Source organism: Pristis pectinata, chromosome 16, assembly GCF_009764475.1.
Source record: "Pristis pectinata isolate sPriPec2 chromosome 16, sPriPec2.1.pri, whole genome shotgun sequence".
Taxonomy (NCBI): domain Eukaryota; kingdom Metazoa; phylum Chordata; class Chondrichthyes; order Rhinopristiformes; family Pristidae; genus Pristis; species Pristis pectinata.
Genome location: NC_067420.1, coordinates 34,004,425 through 34,019,964, shown reverse-complemented (window position 1 = coordinate 34,019,964; position 15,540 = coordinate 34,004,425). Strand labels below are relative to the sequence as shown.

Sequence of the window (15,540 nt, the reverse complement as noted above, 5' to 3'; positions counted from 1 at the left end):
CAGCTTGCTTTCTTTGGTAGTAAATTACAATCTTTACTCTCTGATTACTAATTCACCAACCAGTGGAAATGTGCACTCTATGACTGTGAGCTGTTTAACATGGCAAGCTGATCAGAGACACAGAGGAACACAAAACCTCAGCCTAAAGGGAAAAATTAGGAGCCCAGAAGTTTGATCAACAAAGCAGGTAACATAAAAAATTCTAAAGGGTAATGACAGGATAGATGCTATGAGGATATTTTCCCTCGTGAGGGAATTGAGAACATGAGGCATAGTCTCAGAGTAAAGCTACCCAAATATGACTGACATATTCAGAGGGCTGTGAATCTTTGGAATTCTCTATGGCAACAAACTGTGGATGCGGAATATTGAACATATTCAAGACTTAGAGAGATTTCTGGATTGTAAGGGAATCAAGTGTTATTGGGATCAAGAAGAGCAGTGGATGTTAACAATCAGATTAGCCATTATCTTAATGGCAGAGCAGTTTCAAGGAGTGTGTATGGATTCTTCCTGCCCCATTTCTTATGTTCTTATAAAATACCCATCAACTGGTGACATCAGAGATACACATCCCACAGGGCATAACCTCACAGTAATATTTCATTCCCCCTCCCCTACCCACCTGCCTTCCCCCTCTCACTTGGACTCACCTATCACCACCCAGCCTGTGCTCCTCCCCCTCCCCCAACCTTCTTATTCTGGCTTCTGCCCTCTTCCTTTCCAGTCCTGATGAAGGGTCTCGGCCTGAAATGTCGACTGCTTATTTCCCTCCATAGATGCTGCCTGACCTGCTGAGTTCCTCCAGCATTTTGTATTTGTGAATAGTTGTTAACTTTTTTTGTTCAGAAACATTGTAATTTCTTAGAACACATTCCTTATGAACAGCATCCATAAATATAAGGCAAGCCATTCCTCCTCTAAAATCTCCACGTCTCTTTTCCTTCAAAACAAAGCTTTAAGTGGCTACTATACTTTGTTATACTGTAATGGCCAAGAGAAAGTTTAAAGATGTAAATTTCAAACAACAAAATGCTGCTGCTTTTTTTTCTTTTCAGGACTAAACCTGAGAACATAAAGTTTTCAAAAACTGAAATGGATCATTTTCACAACAACAGGGGAAATCCAGTAAGGAGAAAATATTTCTCATCCTTGCTTTGCTATTTTGATACCCAAAACCTACAGGTTCTTATTATCATCATTTATGCTACTCAAACTTCTTCTTACAGAGCATGTCAAAGCAAAGTGACATCAACCTGGGCCCATCAGCCAATCCTTTGTAAGTTTATTTCAAAACCAGAATAACAACCTATTTCACATGAAAATATTTCACTTAAAAATGATTATTTGTTTGCAGTGCCAAACCAACAGACTTTGATTTTCTAAAAGTTATTGGAAAAGGGAGTTTTGGGAAAGTAAGTAAATTGTTTTACTACTATTTTGCTTCCATGTCTACTTTACTTTATTTATACTACCAATAAGTTTCTCCTTCAAAAGCAATTTTAAAGCAGTTTTACTAAATATTTCTATTTTATTTCCACTTTCAATAGAATGACATTTAAAAAGGTGTGCACTATTTTTCATTATGAGAGATCAGCTAAATCCACATCAGACAAAAAAGACAGGTTCCATAAATGAGCACCTGGCTTTATATACGTTCAAATCTGTTAGCTAAGAAATAGCCAAAAATTTATTTGAACACAGTGGTCAATACACTTGTACCCTGCTTTGTTCTAACTGTAGAGCACTTTTAATATAACACTCTTGGTCTGGAGTACAAACGTACCTGTAAAAAGGACATACAATCCAGCTGTGCACCGCTGTGGCGAGAATCTTGCATGAACCCTTGCGGCAATGACATGGAGGTCTCATTGCCGCATGGATCTGTTTGGAGTGGAGCCGAGGCAGTGGTCTGATAACTCGACACTGAGATGTGCTATACTCTGGCTAGCACAGTGAGGGTGGGCCATTGTTGAGGACCAGCAGCAGTTGCTCCATGTGTAGTCAGACCACCAGATCCTACAATCTCTCTTATCTCCTTCTGTTGGGTTTGAGGGAAGATACTGTCTCCTCCCTCTTGTTCTTTGGCTGCAAGCCTGTCCCCGTTTGGTGATTTCTCTATGGTAAGTTTAACGGCCAGTGACTACCATTGAAATTGTTGCCATTGAGAAATCTCTGAACTCAAAAGAGATGTGCAGCAAAACAAAGAGGGAGGGAGGCGGCAGCTTCCATGACAACCAGTAGGAGGTCACAAAAGAGGCTATGGGATCCAAGCACTCTGTTAACACATGGAGCAGGTACTGCCAGTGCCCTCATCCCAGTGCTGAATGGCCACACTGCTCACCCAACTCTGTCAACACCTGCCCACACAGATAATACACTGCCCTGGTGGCTCACTCAATGCCAAGCTACACAGTGATGTGATCACTTTAACTATTTCATTGCTGTGGGAATGCCAACAGAGTGCTATGCTCTCAACTGGATTCCCACTAAGTAGTGCTGTCAGTAATGCATCACTGCAAGGTGCTTCATGACACTTTTTAGTGCTATTTCCACTAGAGCAGCCATTCCTGAGAAAGCATCCTGAGTGCCAAGCAAAGTCCCAGTGTATAATCTTGGAAAGTGCATAACTTTTAAATTCTATGGTTAGCATTTAATGTAGAGTTGGAACTTTAATCCAAAATTGTTAACTTGATTTAGGTTCTCCTTGCGAAACGTAAATCTGATGGCAGATTCTATGCCATCAAAGTCTTGCAGAAGAAAATGATCCTAAAAGAAAATGAGGTATGTATTAAGCTATCTTCAATGCCTCTCTCCTGAAGTGCATACTTCAATATATTAAATTTTATTTTGGATCTATTCATTAATGTACTATTGTGCCCTGATATTCCGAAAAATATCAAAATTCAGTAACAGTTTACATTATTACACGTGCTATTTAATTAAATCAAACAGTAGGAGTGTTGCAAATGCTTGGGAATTAAAACTCGAGTTGATAGCAGGGATACTAACCTGTTTAGTGATTGGTAAGCCATGATGAGAAATAATCCAATGATCATGTCCTCAGTTAGGGCCAAATTGGTACAGTATTGGGACAGAAACCAAATCTGAGGAATTCAAATCGGGAGTAGCGGGAAAGATGGCTACATGCTTGAAAGGTGAAGTAAAAGTCTCATAATCCACTATCCGATTGTTCGGAAGTCCCGATGGTTTGGCTCACCATGTGCTGATCCCGCACTCCCCTTAATGCACTGGGGCCCAGTTCCCGCAATCACTTTAAACTCACCAGGGCCCCAGTTTCTATGCTCCCTTTAAAATCACTGGGTTCTTTTTCTTGCAATCCCATTCAACCTATTAGGTTCACTGGGAAATTTATTATACTATTGTGTAACATCTAAAACAAAAGTGAATTAAATACCATGGAAAATCTGCTAGTCCAGCACCACCAAGTCCCGAGCATATCAAATAAACAGAGTTTTACTGTATATTTAAGAACTTTGGTACGGAAAGGGAAATTGAAGAATAAGCAAAGATTATATTAATCTTCTCAGTGTTTTGAGGCACTAAACCAGCTAGTTTATAAAATTAACAAAAAGTGTACACCACCATGGTCGATTCCTTTTTAAAAGTGGCCCTGCCTCTGGCGGCTTGTCACTGTGTTGAGGAAATTGGTGAAGTTAGTAGGAAAGAAAGATGTGCACTTACTTAGCATCTTTTGCGGCTCCAGGCTGTTCCATTGCTTTATAATAAATGCTGTTTCCTTCATTCTAACAGTGACTATACTTTTAAAATATAGTCAATGTTATAATGAAAGAAACAGTACCAATTTGAGCTCAGCAAAATGCCAAAATAGTAATCTAATGATGACCAGATCTGTTTTGAGAGACCTGACAGAACTTTATAAAGTTATGAAAGGCATTGATAGGGTAGACAGTCAGATTCTTATTCCCAAGGTAGAAGTGGTAGAAGCTAGAGGACATGCATTTAAAGTGAGAGGGGGAAAGTTTAAAGGAGACATGTAGGGCATTTTTTTTTTACCCAGAGAGTGGTAGGTGCCTGGAACAGGCTGCTAGGAGTAATGGTGGAAGCAGATACAACAGCAGCACTTAAGAGGCTTTTAGATAGACACATGAATATGCAGGGAATGGAAGGATATGGATCATGAGCAAGCAGAAGGGATTTAATTTAATTTGGCATTGTGTTCGGCGTAGACATTGTGGGCTGAAGGGCCTGTTCCTGTGCTATACTATGTGTTCTATATTGTTCAAGACACTGGTAAGCAATGCCTAGAATTGCAGACTGGTATAGCACAACATTCAGCCCAACATGATTCCACCAGTTTTTTTGTGACTAATTGAAAAAATTCTTCTTCCTCCCCTGTGCCCCCCCCCACTGTTAATGGTTATATAGAATGGATAGGAAAGGAGTAGAGGGATAGGGACCTAATGTGGGAAAACTTAGACATCAGGGTCAGCATGGACAAGTTGGGCTGAAAGGTGCATTTTGGTGCTGTACAACTCTATGACTCTACCTCAATATCTATTCCCCTTCAAAATAGCACCATGTGATGTGTTGTGTCTGTCTGTGAGGGTAGATGGACCATTGCTTTAAAGTCCCAGCTGAAGGAGGGGAGCACTTCCTCAGTACTGCACCGAGGTGTAGGCCTAAATTGTGTGCACACTACTACATTGTAAGCATAGATTTTGAGTTCAAATCTCTGGAATGGGGTCCACCAACTTCTGCCTGAGGCAGAAGAGCTATCACTGATCTAACAACACAATGATACGTTTGGGTAAAATCACAGCAAAAGTGGAAGTATAACTGGTAGTTAGTACTGTATACATTTAGAACCAGAAATACAACTAGTGAATTACACTGAAGCTAGAATCAACTTGGTATCAATTCCCATGATTGCAAAATCTATGAAAATAAAGTATATTATTTTAAATGTATTGACTAAGGAATGTATAAATTTATTCTGCTGTTGCTTGCTCGGAATCTAATGTTGCCTATTTTAAATTAGCAAAAGAACATAATGGTAGAACGCAATGTGCTACTGAAAAATCTCAAGCATCCCTTTCTGGTTGGACTCCATTACTCCTTTCAAACAACTGAAAAGCTCTATTTTGTCCTGGATTATGTAAATGGTGGTGAGGTGAGTGGATCGTGATCCTTTATAAATGTATGATTGTATTTATATTTAACTGATAAATCCATTTCTTTGCTTTTTCTCACTTTTTGTTTCCTTGTGTTCTATTATTTGCCCTGTTCTACATGGCAAAAAACCACAATAGCTTTGTACATTATGACCACAATGCTTCTACCCATGACTTCTTGAATGTCCTGGAGAAAACTTCCTGACTTGCTTTGACTATCTTATTCCTAGACTGGCAAAGTCAGTAGGGAACTCCCTGAAGTGGGCAGGAAAATAAAACTCTGTGGATCTGAAAGTTTGAAATAAAAGTAGAATATGGTGTATATAGTCAACAGTTCAAGGAGCATTCATGTAGCAAACCCTGTTCAAGTTGGACATTCCTGGAAGAGGAAAGACACTGGTACGAAAGCAAATGTCTTTAGATGCTGGCATTTTTTCCAAAAGCTTTGAGATGAAATTTACACTTCATCATCCTGGTTTTCAAGAGACACACGAGCAAGGAATTTCTTTGTACCCTGGTGTATATGACAATAAACTAATTTGAATCTGAACATCCCTCATTCACACCCAAGCATTTATAAACTACGTGCCTGGTTGAATACGTAGTGAGTAGTGTCATAGAGGTGCTGTGAGTGTTTGCCTTTCCCAGTTCCCAGCAGGACTATACACCCGTGGAACGGGTTTTAACGAGATTATTAAAGGAGGAGAGGAAAATGAAGAGGTGAAGTAGTTAGGCGGGGAATTCCAGGGCTAAACTAAAAGCACAAGAGGCCAGAATCGGATGAAGAGTGTTCAGCAAAGGCTGCAAGGTATAGGACTTTACAGAGATATGGGAAGAGCAAAGCAACAGAGTGAGAATTTTAAAACTGAGATTATGAGGAACTAGGACCTAATTTGGAATAAGCATGAAGGTGATAGGCAAGATATGCCAGATAAGGCTATAAGAACAGAGTTTCTGATGAGCTGGAGGTTATGAAGAATTGTCAAAAGGACATTGGAATAATCAAATCTAAAGCTAACAAAAACACGGTTGAGGATCTTGCAGGCAGATAGGGTGGAAGCCATAAAACTGGATAAAACTGGGTTTAGTGGGCAGGTACATGTGCAGAGTGGAACATCTGAAATACAGTTTTAACGAGAATTCTGATTTATAATGTATCTGTGTCCTTTGAATCAGGATCAAGGTAAAAGAAAAATGTAGTGTGTGGGACAGAGCAATACTATGCTTTTCAAATATGAGATAGACCTGGTTGATTGAAGTTCAGAGTACTCTAGGAAGAAGACCATGTTAAAAAGAAATTCTCCTACTTGAGACGTAATTTATACACTATAACTACTGATCAGATTGTCCACGACAATGCAGAAGCCATCAGTATAATCTGATTCTAGCTGACTTCCAGAATCTAGATTTAGCACTTTACATCCATTCACTACTGACTTTTAATTGCAGCTCTTCTTCCATTTACAACGAGAACACACTTTCCCAGAGCCCAGAGCGAGATTTTATGCCTCAGAGGTTGCCAGTGCAATAGGATATTTGCACTCACTCAACATTGTGTATCGGTGAGTTTTGTTGCAAAAAACTCTATATCTTTTTTTTGCCACATTTCAAAGGCTCTGCAGTTGTGTTAGATCTTACTTTGTATTCCAGGGATTTAAAGCCTGAAAACATTCTCCTTGATTCTCAGGTATTATTAACAAATATCCCAGTACTTTCAAATTTAAAGAATAGTCATGGCATTCAGTTCACAGTGATCTTTTTTATATTTCAGGGTCATATCGTACTAACAGACTTTGGTCTTTGTAAAGAGGTAATAGAACCAACAGGAACAACTTCTACTTTTTGTGGGACTCCTGAGGTAAGTATGTGGTTAGCAAACTCGTATTTAGTTTTAGCATATAAGTGTTTAATAGAGACACAACTCCTTGAAGAATAAATTATAAGTGTTTTTTGATGATGAATGAAAATTCAACCTGTAAAGAGTATTTTTCAAAGAAACATAAATCAGATATTTTTCTTGTTTCTTCTTTTAGGATTATTTGGTGGCTCATCTGACATCTAGCCTTTGCAAGCATGTCTCTTAAAACAATAGCTGAATCTTATCAAGCGCCTTGTTTTTCATTCCTCGTGTGTATTACAAGTTATAATTTTAACACTAGAAATGTCCACATAGGATTGCATATTTCATTTTCTCACTGAATGCACAAGGATATTGCAAATTTTTATGAGAGATGGTCAACTTTGGATTGTTGATCAGATTTCTAATTAGTTGTTGACTTGTTTTTGATCTTGTACAGATTTAATATCCTATTAAATAGTTATTGGTTCCATTTCATACTTGAAGGAAGTGAATTTTTCATAGAAAAATTTATAAGCACCCATTCTAAATGCAGTTTGCTTTAACAGTATCTTGCCCCTGAGGTATTAAGAAAACATCCGTACGATCGTACTGTTGACTGGTGGTGTTTTGGGGCAGTCCTCTATGAAATGTTGCTTGGATTGGTAAGTAATGGATTCTAATCTATGAGCCAGAATCTAAATCCAAGTTGTGCTAATCAAGTGAAAAACAAACTGCTGGAGGAACTCAGTGGGTCAAGCAGCATCTGTGGAAGTAAAGAGATGGCCAACATTTTGGTCGAGGCCCTGCATTAGGAGTGAAGGGGAAGATAGCCAGTATAAAGAGGTGGGAGGGAGGGATGAGACAGGGGCTGTAGGTGATAGGTAGAACCAGTTGTGGTAGGGGATGATAGGCAGATGAAGCCAAAATGGGGAGGGGAATTCTGAGACAGCTCGTACAAAAGTACAAAAAAGTACTTTACAATTCTATTTGGAAGGCTGCAATTGAATCTATATCTACTATCACATCAAACAGTGCTTGTAAAAAAAAGTTACCCTCATTGCAATTCATTGCAATTCCCCATCTGGTTCATTTGCCAACTGCCTTAAATCTGGCTCTATGATTTTAACTACTCTTCAGCTAAACCTTATTAAAGTTGTAAATTAATTTACTTTGTAGTATTTTGAAATAATGCATAAATTAACTGAAATCTTCTGACTGCTCTGTTTGCTACTATGATAGTGGTAACAATGATGAAAATTGCTAAGAAACCTCACGTCCTGGTAATTTAAAATTTTATCCACTACATAACAAATCTGAAAAAAGAAATACAAGTAAACAGTGGGCCTCTATTTATTTATTTATTTCTTCCTTCGTACAAAATGCTCTTGAGGCAAATCTAAATAATATATTTGAAAATGATACAGAAGCATTCATAGGTTTGATCAAGAAGATGAATTTTTTTTCATTTTCATTGACAGCCACCCTTCTACAGTCGGAATGTAGCTGAGATGTATGACAATATTCTCCACAAGCCACTCCACTTGCCAATGAGCATATCAACAGCTGCTCGTGATATTTTGACAGGACTTTTACAAAAAGATCAAAAGAGAAGATTAGGAGCTCAAGCTGATTTTGTGAGTGTACATTTTGTATGTGACTGAACACTGGGTGTAAATGAATATGGCAATACCTTACAATGCTGGAAAGAGAGCCAATCAGATTCAGGCAATGTGGTTTTGGATGTGCAAGATCATGCTTGAAATGATAAAAGATAACATTCAGAAACGTAATGACTTGGTATATATCAAAATATGCTGAAGTAATGTTTCAAGGAGTTTATTTGGCTGATGCTTCAAATAATTTTGTAGCATTAATAAAATCAAAACACTTGAAAGGATATTTCAAACTAGCTATGCCTATGGAAGTGAAGAAAGGTTTGAGTAAAGACAATGAATAGCATCTACTTGGACTTCAGGAATGTCTTTAAAACTCTGCCGTATAAAAGCAAAGAGGCAATTAAAATTTCAGTTATTCTTCAAATGGAGTCATAGAGTTATAAGGTCATACAGTACAGAATAAGTCCCTTCAGCCCACAATGTCTATGCCAACTAGCAAATACCAATCTTTCCAAATCCCATTTATCACAATTTGGTCCATAGCCCACTATGCCTTGACGATTCAAGTGATTGTTCAGATGTTTGTTAAATATTGTGAGAGTATCTACCTCCACCACCTACTCAGGCAGCATATTTGAGATTTCAGTCACCCTCTGGATGAAATAAAATTCTGCAATTAGGTACTGTTCTGTCCATTTAAATATAATTGAGTCATACTGTAATTTCCATAATCTCTCCTAGTGTGATTTCTGTAAATCTGAGCAATCCCTGAGTTTCCAAACTCAAGGCATTGATGTAAATTAGAAACAAGGCATTCCTAATACCATTATGAGGATCAACCCTTTTACTACTTCCTACCCCACCACCCAACCCACAACTCTACCTTCTTCAAATTGACAGCAATGAAATTTAGTTTTTTTTTAAATATAACAGTCTTAGCTGTTTGTCTCAAGTTCAGCATTTCCAGGTTAGTGTACTTAGACAGGGAGCTAGAAATTCTATTGCACAGTGCACCGATTTTATTCATTTGCCATAGAACTTTATCTGAAACCCAATCGGGAAACACAGTCACATATTTTCATGAACGTAGCACATGCACATATGCACAGAGTCTAGTGGACTTGCACACATCCATCTACTGATATACAAATAAAATGAACATTACTTTCACAATGTTTAATCAAGAGATTCAGGCCTGATCCAGTGTCACTATCTAAGCTGCTGCCAGGTAATCCAGCAGCAGAAGATTTATGAGGATATTTCACCTTCATGATGTGGAAAGACTTGAGATTACCCACCAAAAGAAAATACAGAAGTGCAGAGTATTTTTTAACTGATGAAAGGTTGCAAAGCATTAATGTTCAAAGGGTTATGAGTATCCTTGTACACAAGTCTCTGCAAGCTAACTTACAGGTGCTACAGGCATTAATGAAAGCAAATGTTTGCAACAGGATTTGAGTACAAGAGCAAAGATAACTTACTCCAATTGTTTCAGGCCTTCATGAGACCATACTTGGGGTATTGTGAACCATTTTGGTCTCCTTCCCTATCACAAGTTGCTCCTCATCCTTTCTGCAATTTCTATCAGCCACAGGGATTTCCTATCCCATTGCACAAGCACTTTTGGTGTTGAACACAATAGACATCACACACATTAAGTCTCACACCAAACTGATACTGATCCACAACGTAGCCACTCTTCAAAAAATAAAGAAATTTTTAGCCAGAATGTCAACCATGAAAACTCAGCAAAAACTCAGGTCATTAAGAACCAGAAAAAAAATTGTCATAAAAACATTTAGAATAATAAAATCAAGTACCACCCATTTAATTTGCTGAGTATTTTGTAGGAGCCTCATAAACAAATAGTTTGTTTTCTCTGTGGCATACTACAGTTAATTAACAACACATGTAAAGTTAACTTTAAATTTATGAAAAGCTTAATTATACTAATAGAAACTGCTTTTTACATTGATCACATGCAAAGTGCTGAATGTATCAGGGCCTATAATCCAAAAAGACACAATTTAAGCTAAAGCATGACGCATGAAGAGATGTTAAAGTTTCATTAGTTAATGCATTCTTTTGTCACAGCTTGATGTCAAAAAACATGCATTCTTTTCATCAATTGCCTGGGAGGATCTCTACCACAAGAGAATTGCCCCGCCATACAATCCCAATGTGGTAGGTATTTTGGTTTCTGTTAGTTTTTGTATTTTTATATTGTTGTGTGGCAGTTTATAGAGAAAACAATCCTCCAATGAATTTGGCTACATATTGTAAAACCCTAACTGACGTAATTGAAGATCAAGGTAGGGATCCTTGAGTCATAGAATAGTACAGCACAGAAACGGGCCCTTCAGCCCAATTCGTCCATGACGACAAAGCTAGTCTCATTTGCCCACATTTGGCCCATATCCCTCTAAACCTTTCCTATCCACGTACTTATCCAAATGTCTTTTATGTATTGCTACTGTACCTGCCTCAACTACTGTCTCTGGGAGCTCGCTCCAGACATAGAGGTAGTTGGTGCTGATCTATATTGTACAAAGTGAAAATTGTGTTGTTATTCTTGGTCCATCTCCAGTCAGGTAATCCCTCACAAAGGAACTCTTCTTGTGTTTGTGTTGGTTAAGATTGTGGCAGGCTCCTCTAGAAACAGGAGGGAAGTATTTGTTGCCTTCCTAGCTTTTAGGTAAGGGCTAGATCAAACTTGCATGTGCTCCTAAGTGCTTTCCAAGTGTTTGTTCGTGGCAAAGAAATGTTTTGCAAACATAATAGAATGTAGTTTCCTACCTTTAACAATGCAAATTCCATAGCAAGGATTCGTACCCAACCATGGAAATTTCCTATTGATGCATAAGTAGATCTGGAGAGATCAAAGAGTCAGCCATGGTTTTCATGACATACCTGGTTAGGTTAAAATCTGGGAATAGAATCAGGCTCCTTTTTCAGCACCTCTCAAACCTGTAACCTCTGCCATTAAAGACAAGGGCAGCAGGGGCATGGGAACACCACCACCTGTAGGTTCCCCTTCAAGATACACACCATCCTGACTTGGAAATGTATCACTGGCCCTTGATTGTCATTTGTTGTAAATCCTGAAACTCTCTACCCCAATATCACTGTACAAGTACCTTCAACAGAAAGACTGCAGTGATTCAAGGAGGTGGCTCAGCACCTTCTGAAGGGCAATTAGGGATGGGCCAAAAATCCTAAAAATGAATGAAAATAAAACATCCATGAGTAAGAAAGAATCAAAGTGCAATTCAGACTGTATTATGTTGTCCATGTCCAATCTGCACAATACCTGATTTGCCATCACTCATAAGATTGCTAAGGTATTTTTTTCCCAGAACACAAGGATTGAGTAAATAAACTTCAGAACATTCCTTATTCCTTTTTTTTAATTTGGATATGTGCATTTGTAAAATTAGCTTCACAGATGTATTTCTCTTTTTATTTCAGGCTGGCCCTGGTGACTTACGGCACATTGATCCTGAATTCACACAAGAAATTGTCCCTAATTCTGTTGGGCGCATTCCTGACTCCACTATTAACAGCCCAACTGCAACAAGTGCATTTTTGGGATTTTCCTATGCTACTACAGATGATAATTTGAGAAATTAACTAAATATTTGAATTGAGCTACCTAAATAGATATTACTAGCAGAGGGATGATAATGTCATTAAAACTAAAATGCTTCAGCCGAATGGTTTCTGAGAAATGGATTCATATTTTGAACTAATAATAGTCTTGCAGTTCACTGAAAAATGTAATAGAAGAGAATTTCTTAGTTTTTGCAGCATTGCATGCAATCAGAGTCATGCATGAGTTTTTGAATATGCCTTGGCACCTCCATTCTAAATGTGTACCCAGTTTCCATCAGGCTCATTGATGACATATGGGTCCAGTGTTCCAGCCCTCTGCATGTCAACTGTGTTAATGTTGTGCACCACTTGAAATTCTCCCTTTTCATTTCTTTCCAGCTGTACAATGTTGGTCCTGCTGGCCCTGTTTCTATCAGTATAAGCCTGCATATATTCAAATGCATACTTTTCATACTAAAACAAGCCTGACATGCACAATCTCTATCACTAATTCCTGCACTTAAGAACTCTGTCTCACTTCGGATAATCAGTTCTTTAATAGTATTTTCTTATAACAAAATCTTACATGGTGTCTTCCAGAAATCTGGAACATACACTGTATTCTGTGCTTTATTTTCTTCTGAATGCCAACTATTTGTTGACAAGTTGAAATTTAAATTCCTGAAATCAATGCTTGATGTAAAACAATTTCTTGCACTCCACACTTTTGGAAACATTACTGTGCGACTTTATCCAGATGATATGATCGTGTATATGCCTGAAATTCTAATGTGCTTCTATTCCTCACTTTGAAAGGTGGATTTATTTGATATGTTGAGTACACGTAAATGCAGTGTTATAGTTTTGCCAGGTTTGAGGACTTCCAGATTAATGACAGGAAGATGCAAAGGGCTTCTATCTCAATTATTGTATTATATTAGCATCTGGGAATTCAGTTGAATGACAAGCATGTGATTTCAGAAATATTCAGTATATTATAGTCCCTGTGTTCAAAGTAATGGGCGAAAAGAAATCCATTGGAAGTTAAACTTGTAGTACAGGTCCTCCCTGGCTATAAATGCTCGACTTATATATAGCCGGTAGATATGAATGAGTGTTTGGGACATTGCAGTATGGATTTGCCGGCTGCTGCAGGCATCTTCGCTGCCATATGGGAACATGGTTTGTGACCACATTTCCGACTTGCGAACTGTTCGGGTTGCCAACAACTCACAGGAGCGGAACCCTGCCATAACCTGGGGAGAACTTCTATATATCCATCCATGCTTGAAATCTTCAAGCACGTGAGCTGAGAAATTCTTTTTGGCATGTATGAGAAATTTTGGACCAAACTGTAAGGCAGATTTGTGGAAATAAGGGGAAATGTTATGGCATGGGATGACTTGTCATTAAATTTCCTGGAGGAAGTTTCTATTTTATTGCAAATGCTCCTTTTCACCAAAGTTCCTCAGAGAAGAAACAGACACAAAAAGGTCGTTATGGGTTAGTATGTACACTGAATTGAGCTGACATTCAGTACGTCAACATGTTTAGAATAAGGTAAAAAGTCAAATGTGATTCAGTCTGCCATATCGATTATGGATATCTATTACATAATGAACACAGAAATTGAAAGCTCTGATGTGAAGCCCTGCAATGCTCGTTATCCTAAAGATCATTAAAACATGTGATCATGAAACTAGAATTTTGCATGTACCATTATTAGATTGCAGAAGCAAGCAGCTAATTTTGAGCTTTACAAGTTGAACTAATTGGACATGTATTCAAAATGTAAGCTATGGTACTCTTTCACTGTCAGCCATCTAATTGGCTAGAGCTCATAATATGTGCTTAAGAACAGAAGGAAAGAGCAAAGACAAGTTAGACTGTGATGGCAGCCTCTCAGCATTTACACTGTCAATCCCTTCCATTTCATGTGACATCCTTGTTCTCCCAAACTTGAGAGAAAATAGATCAATTAAACTCAATTTCTCCTCACATCCTTGCATTTCAAAATTCAGCCTAGTGAACCTAAGCGATACCTTAGGTGATCAAAATCTCTGATCATCTACATTACTACACCAGTCAGATACTCATTACCCTTAGTTCCAAAACATATCAATCAATTTCTTGGACATATTCAACAAACAAGTACCCACAGCCCTCTGAAACAGATAATTCCACAACCCTTTGAATGAAATTTCCCCTCATCTCAGTCCTAAATGGTTGACTTGCTATCTTAGATGTTCTCGATTCTCCAGCAAATAATGTCTCCCAGAATTTATGCTGGCAAACCTTTTCTGGAATGACAGAGCTGTCAGATATTTAGCAGACTAAGCTTGTATGCTCTTGAATTTAAAGGAATGAAAGATGATGTCATCAAAACAAAAAAAAACTCTTAAGGGTTAGGTGTAAGGTTAGTGTTGCCCCTGGCTGGGGTGTCTAGAATCAGGGGTCAGTTTCAGAATAAGGCATCAACCATTCAAGAGAGATGACAAAAAAAATTCTTCACTCAGGTGGTGATGAATCTTTGGAATTTCTTCAGCCAGAGGGTGGTGAAGATTCAGTCACTGAGTATATGCAAGACAGAGATTGACAGATTTTTAGAATCAAGGGATATGTGGTTTGTGCTGAGGTAAAAGATAAGCCACAATCTTATGCAATGGCATATAGGCATCAAGGTACAAAACCCTTTACTCCTGTTTTTATGTTCTTATGACTCGGAGGTGTGAAATTTCCCACTAGACATGGAAATGTGTCTCCCTTAACCACAGTTTATATCTTAAAACAGGAACCCTAGCTTTAAAAATGTTTTTCACAGTGAGACTATCATTGAAAGATGATACTGAAAACCAAAATAACTGCATATGCTGAAATCGGTAATAAAAACAGAATGTACTGAAAATATTCATCAGAGTAGGCAGTATTCAGTTTATGGACAGAGAAATAGAGTTAAAACTTCAGGTCTATGACGCTTCATCAGAACTGGAGAATTGCTATGGACCAAAGTGGAATTAAGTCTTAATGGGCCAAATGGTCTCCATCTGTTCCCAAAAATTCAATAACCCCACGATCATACAATTTTTAGCACAGAAATAGCCCATGTGGACTGCAAGACCTATGATGGTGTTTATGCTATGTTGGCGCAGGAAGCGTGGCGACACTTGCGGGCTGCCCCCAAACACTCTACGCAAAAGATGCATTTCACTGTGTGTTTCAATGTACATGTGACTAATGAAGATATCTTATTCTTTACAAGGCTCTTGCCACCTTAATACATAAATCCATAGAAATTTACATGCATCCCCTCTAGTCAAAGAATGGACTAAAAGTATGT

General features: G+C 38.2%; 1 protein-coding gene across 1 annotated transcript in view; it reads left to right on the top strand.

Moving 5' to 3' along the window:
• The window catches only part of LOC127579012 (serine/threonine-protein kinase Sgk2-like), a 29,509-nt gene extending 14,740 nt beyond the window's left edge, over window positions 1-14,769 (top strand). The window contains exons 6-17 of the mRNA XM_052031646.1: window positions 1,059-1,128; window positions 1,230-1,279; window positions 1,358-1,415; window positions 2,701-2,784; window positions 5,024-5,155; window positions 6,606-6,718; window positions 6,807-6,843; window positions 6,928-7,014; window positions 7,563-7,658; window positions 8,475-8,630; window positions 10,707-10,796; window positions 12,081-14,769. Coding sequence (XP_051887606.1) covers window positions 1,096-1,128; window positions 1,230-1,279; window positions 1,358-1,415; window positions 2,701-2,784; window positions 5,024-5,155; window positions 6,606-6,718; window positions 6,807-6,843; window positions 6,928-7,014; window positions 7,563-7,658; window positions 8,475-8,630; window positions 10,707-10,796; window positions 12,081-12,242 — 1,098 coding nt within the window. The 5' untranslated portion in view covers window positions 1,059-1,095 and the 3' untranslated portion in view covers window positions 12,243-14,769. The remainder of the gene's footprint in view (window positions 1-1,058; window positions 1,129-1,229; window positions 1,280-1,357; window positions 1,416-2,700; window positions 2,785-5,023; window positions 5,156-6,605; window positions 6,719-6,806; window positions 6,844-6,927; window positions 7,015-7,562; window positions 7,659-8,474; window positions 8,631-10,706; window positions 10,797-12,080) is intronic.
• The last annotated feature ends 771 nt before the right edge of the window (window positions 14,770-15,540 follow it).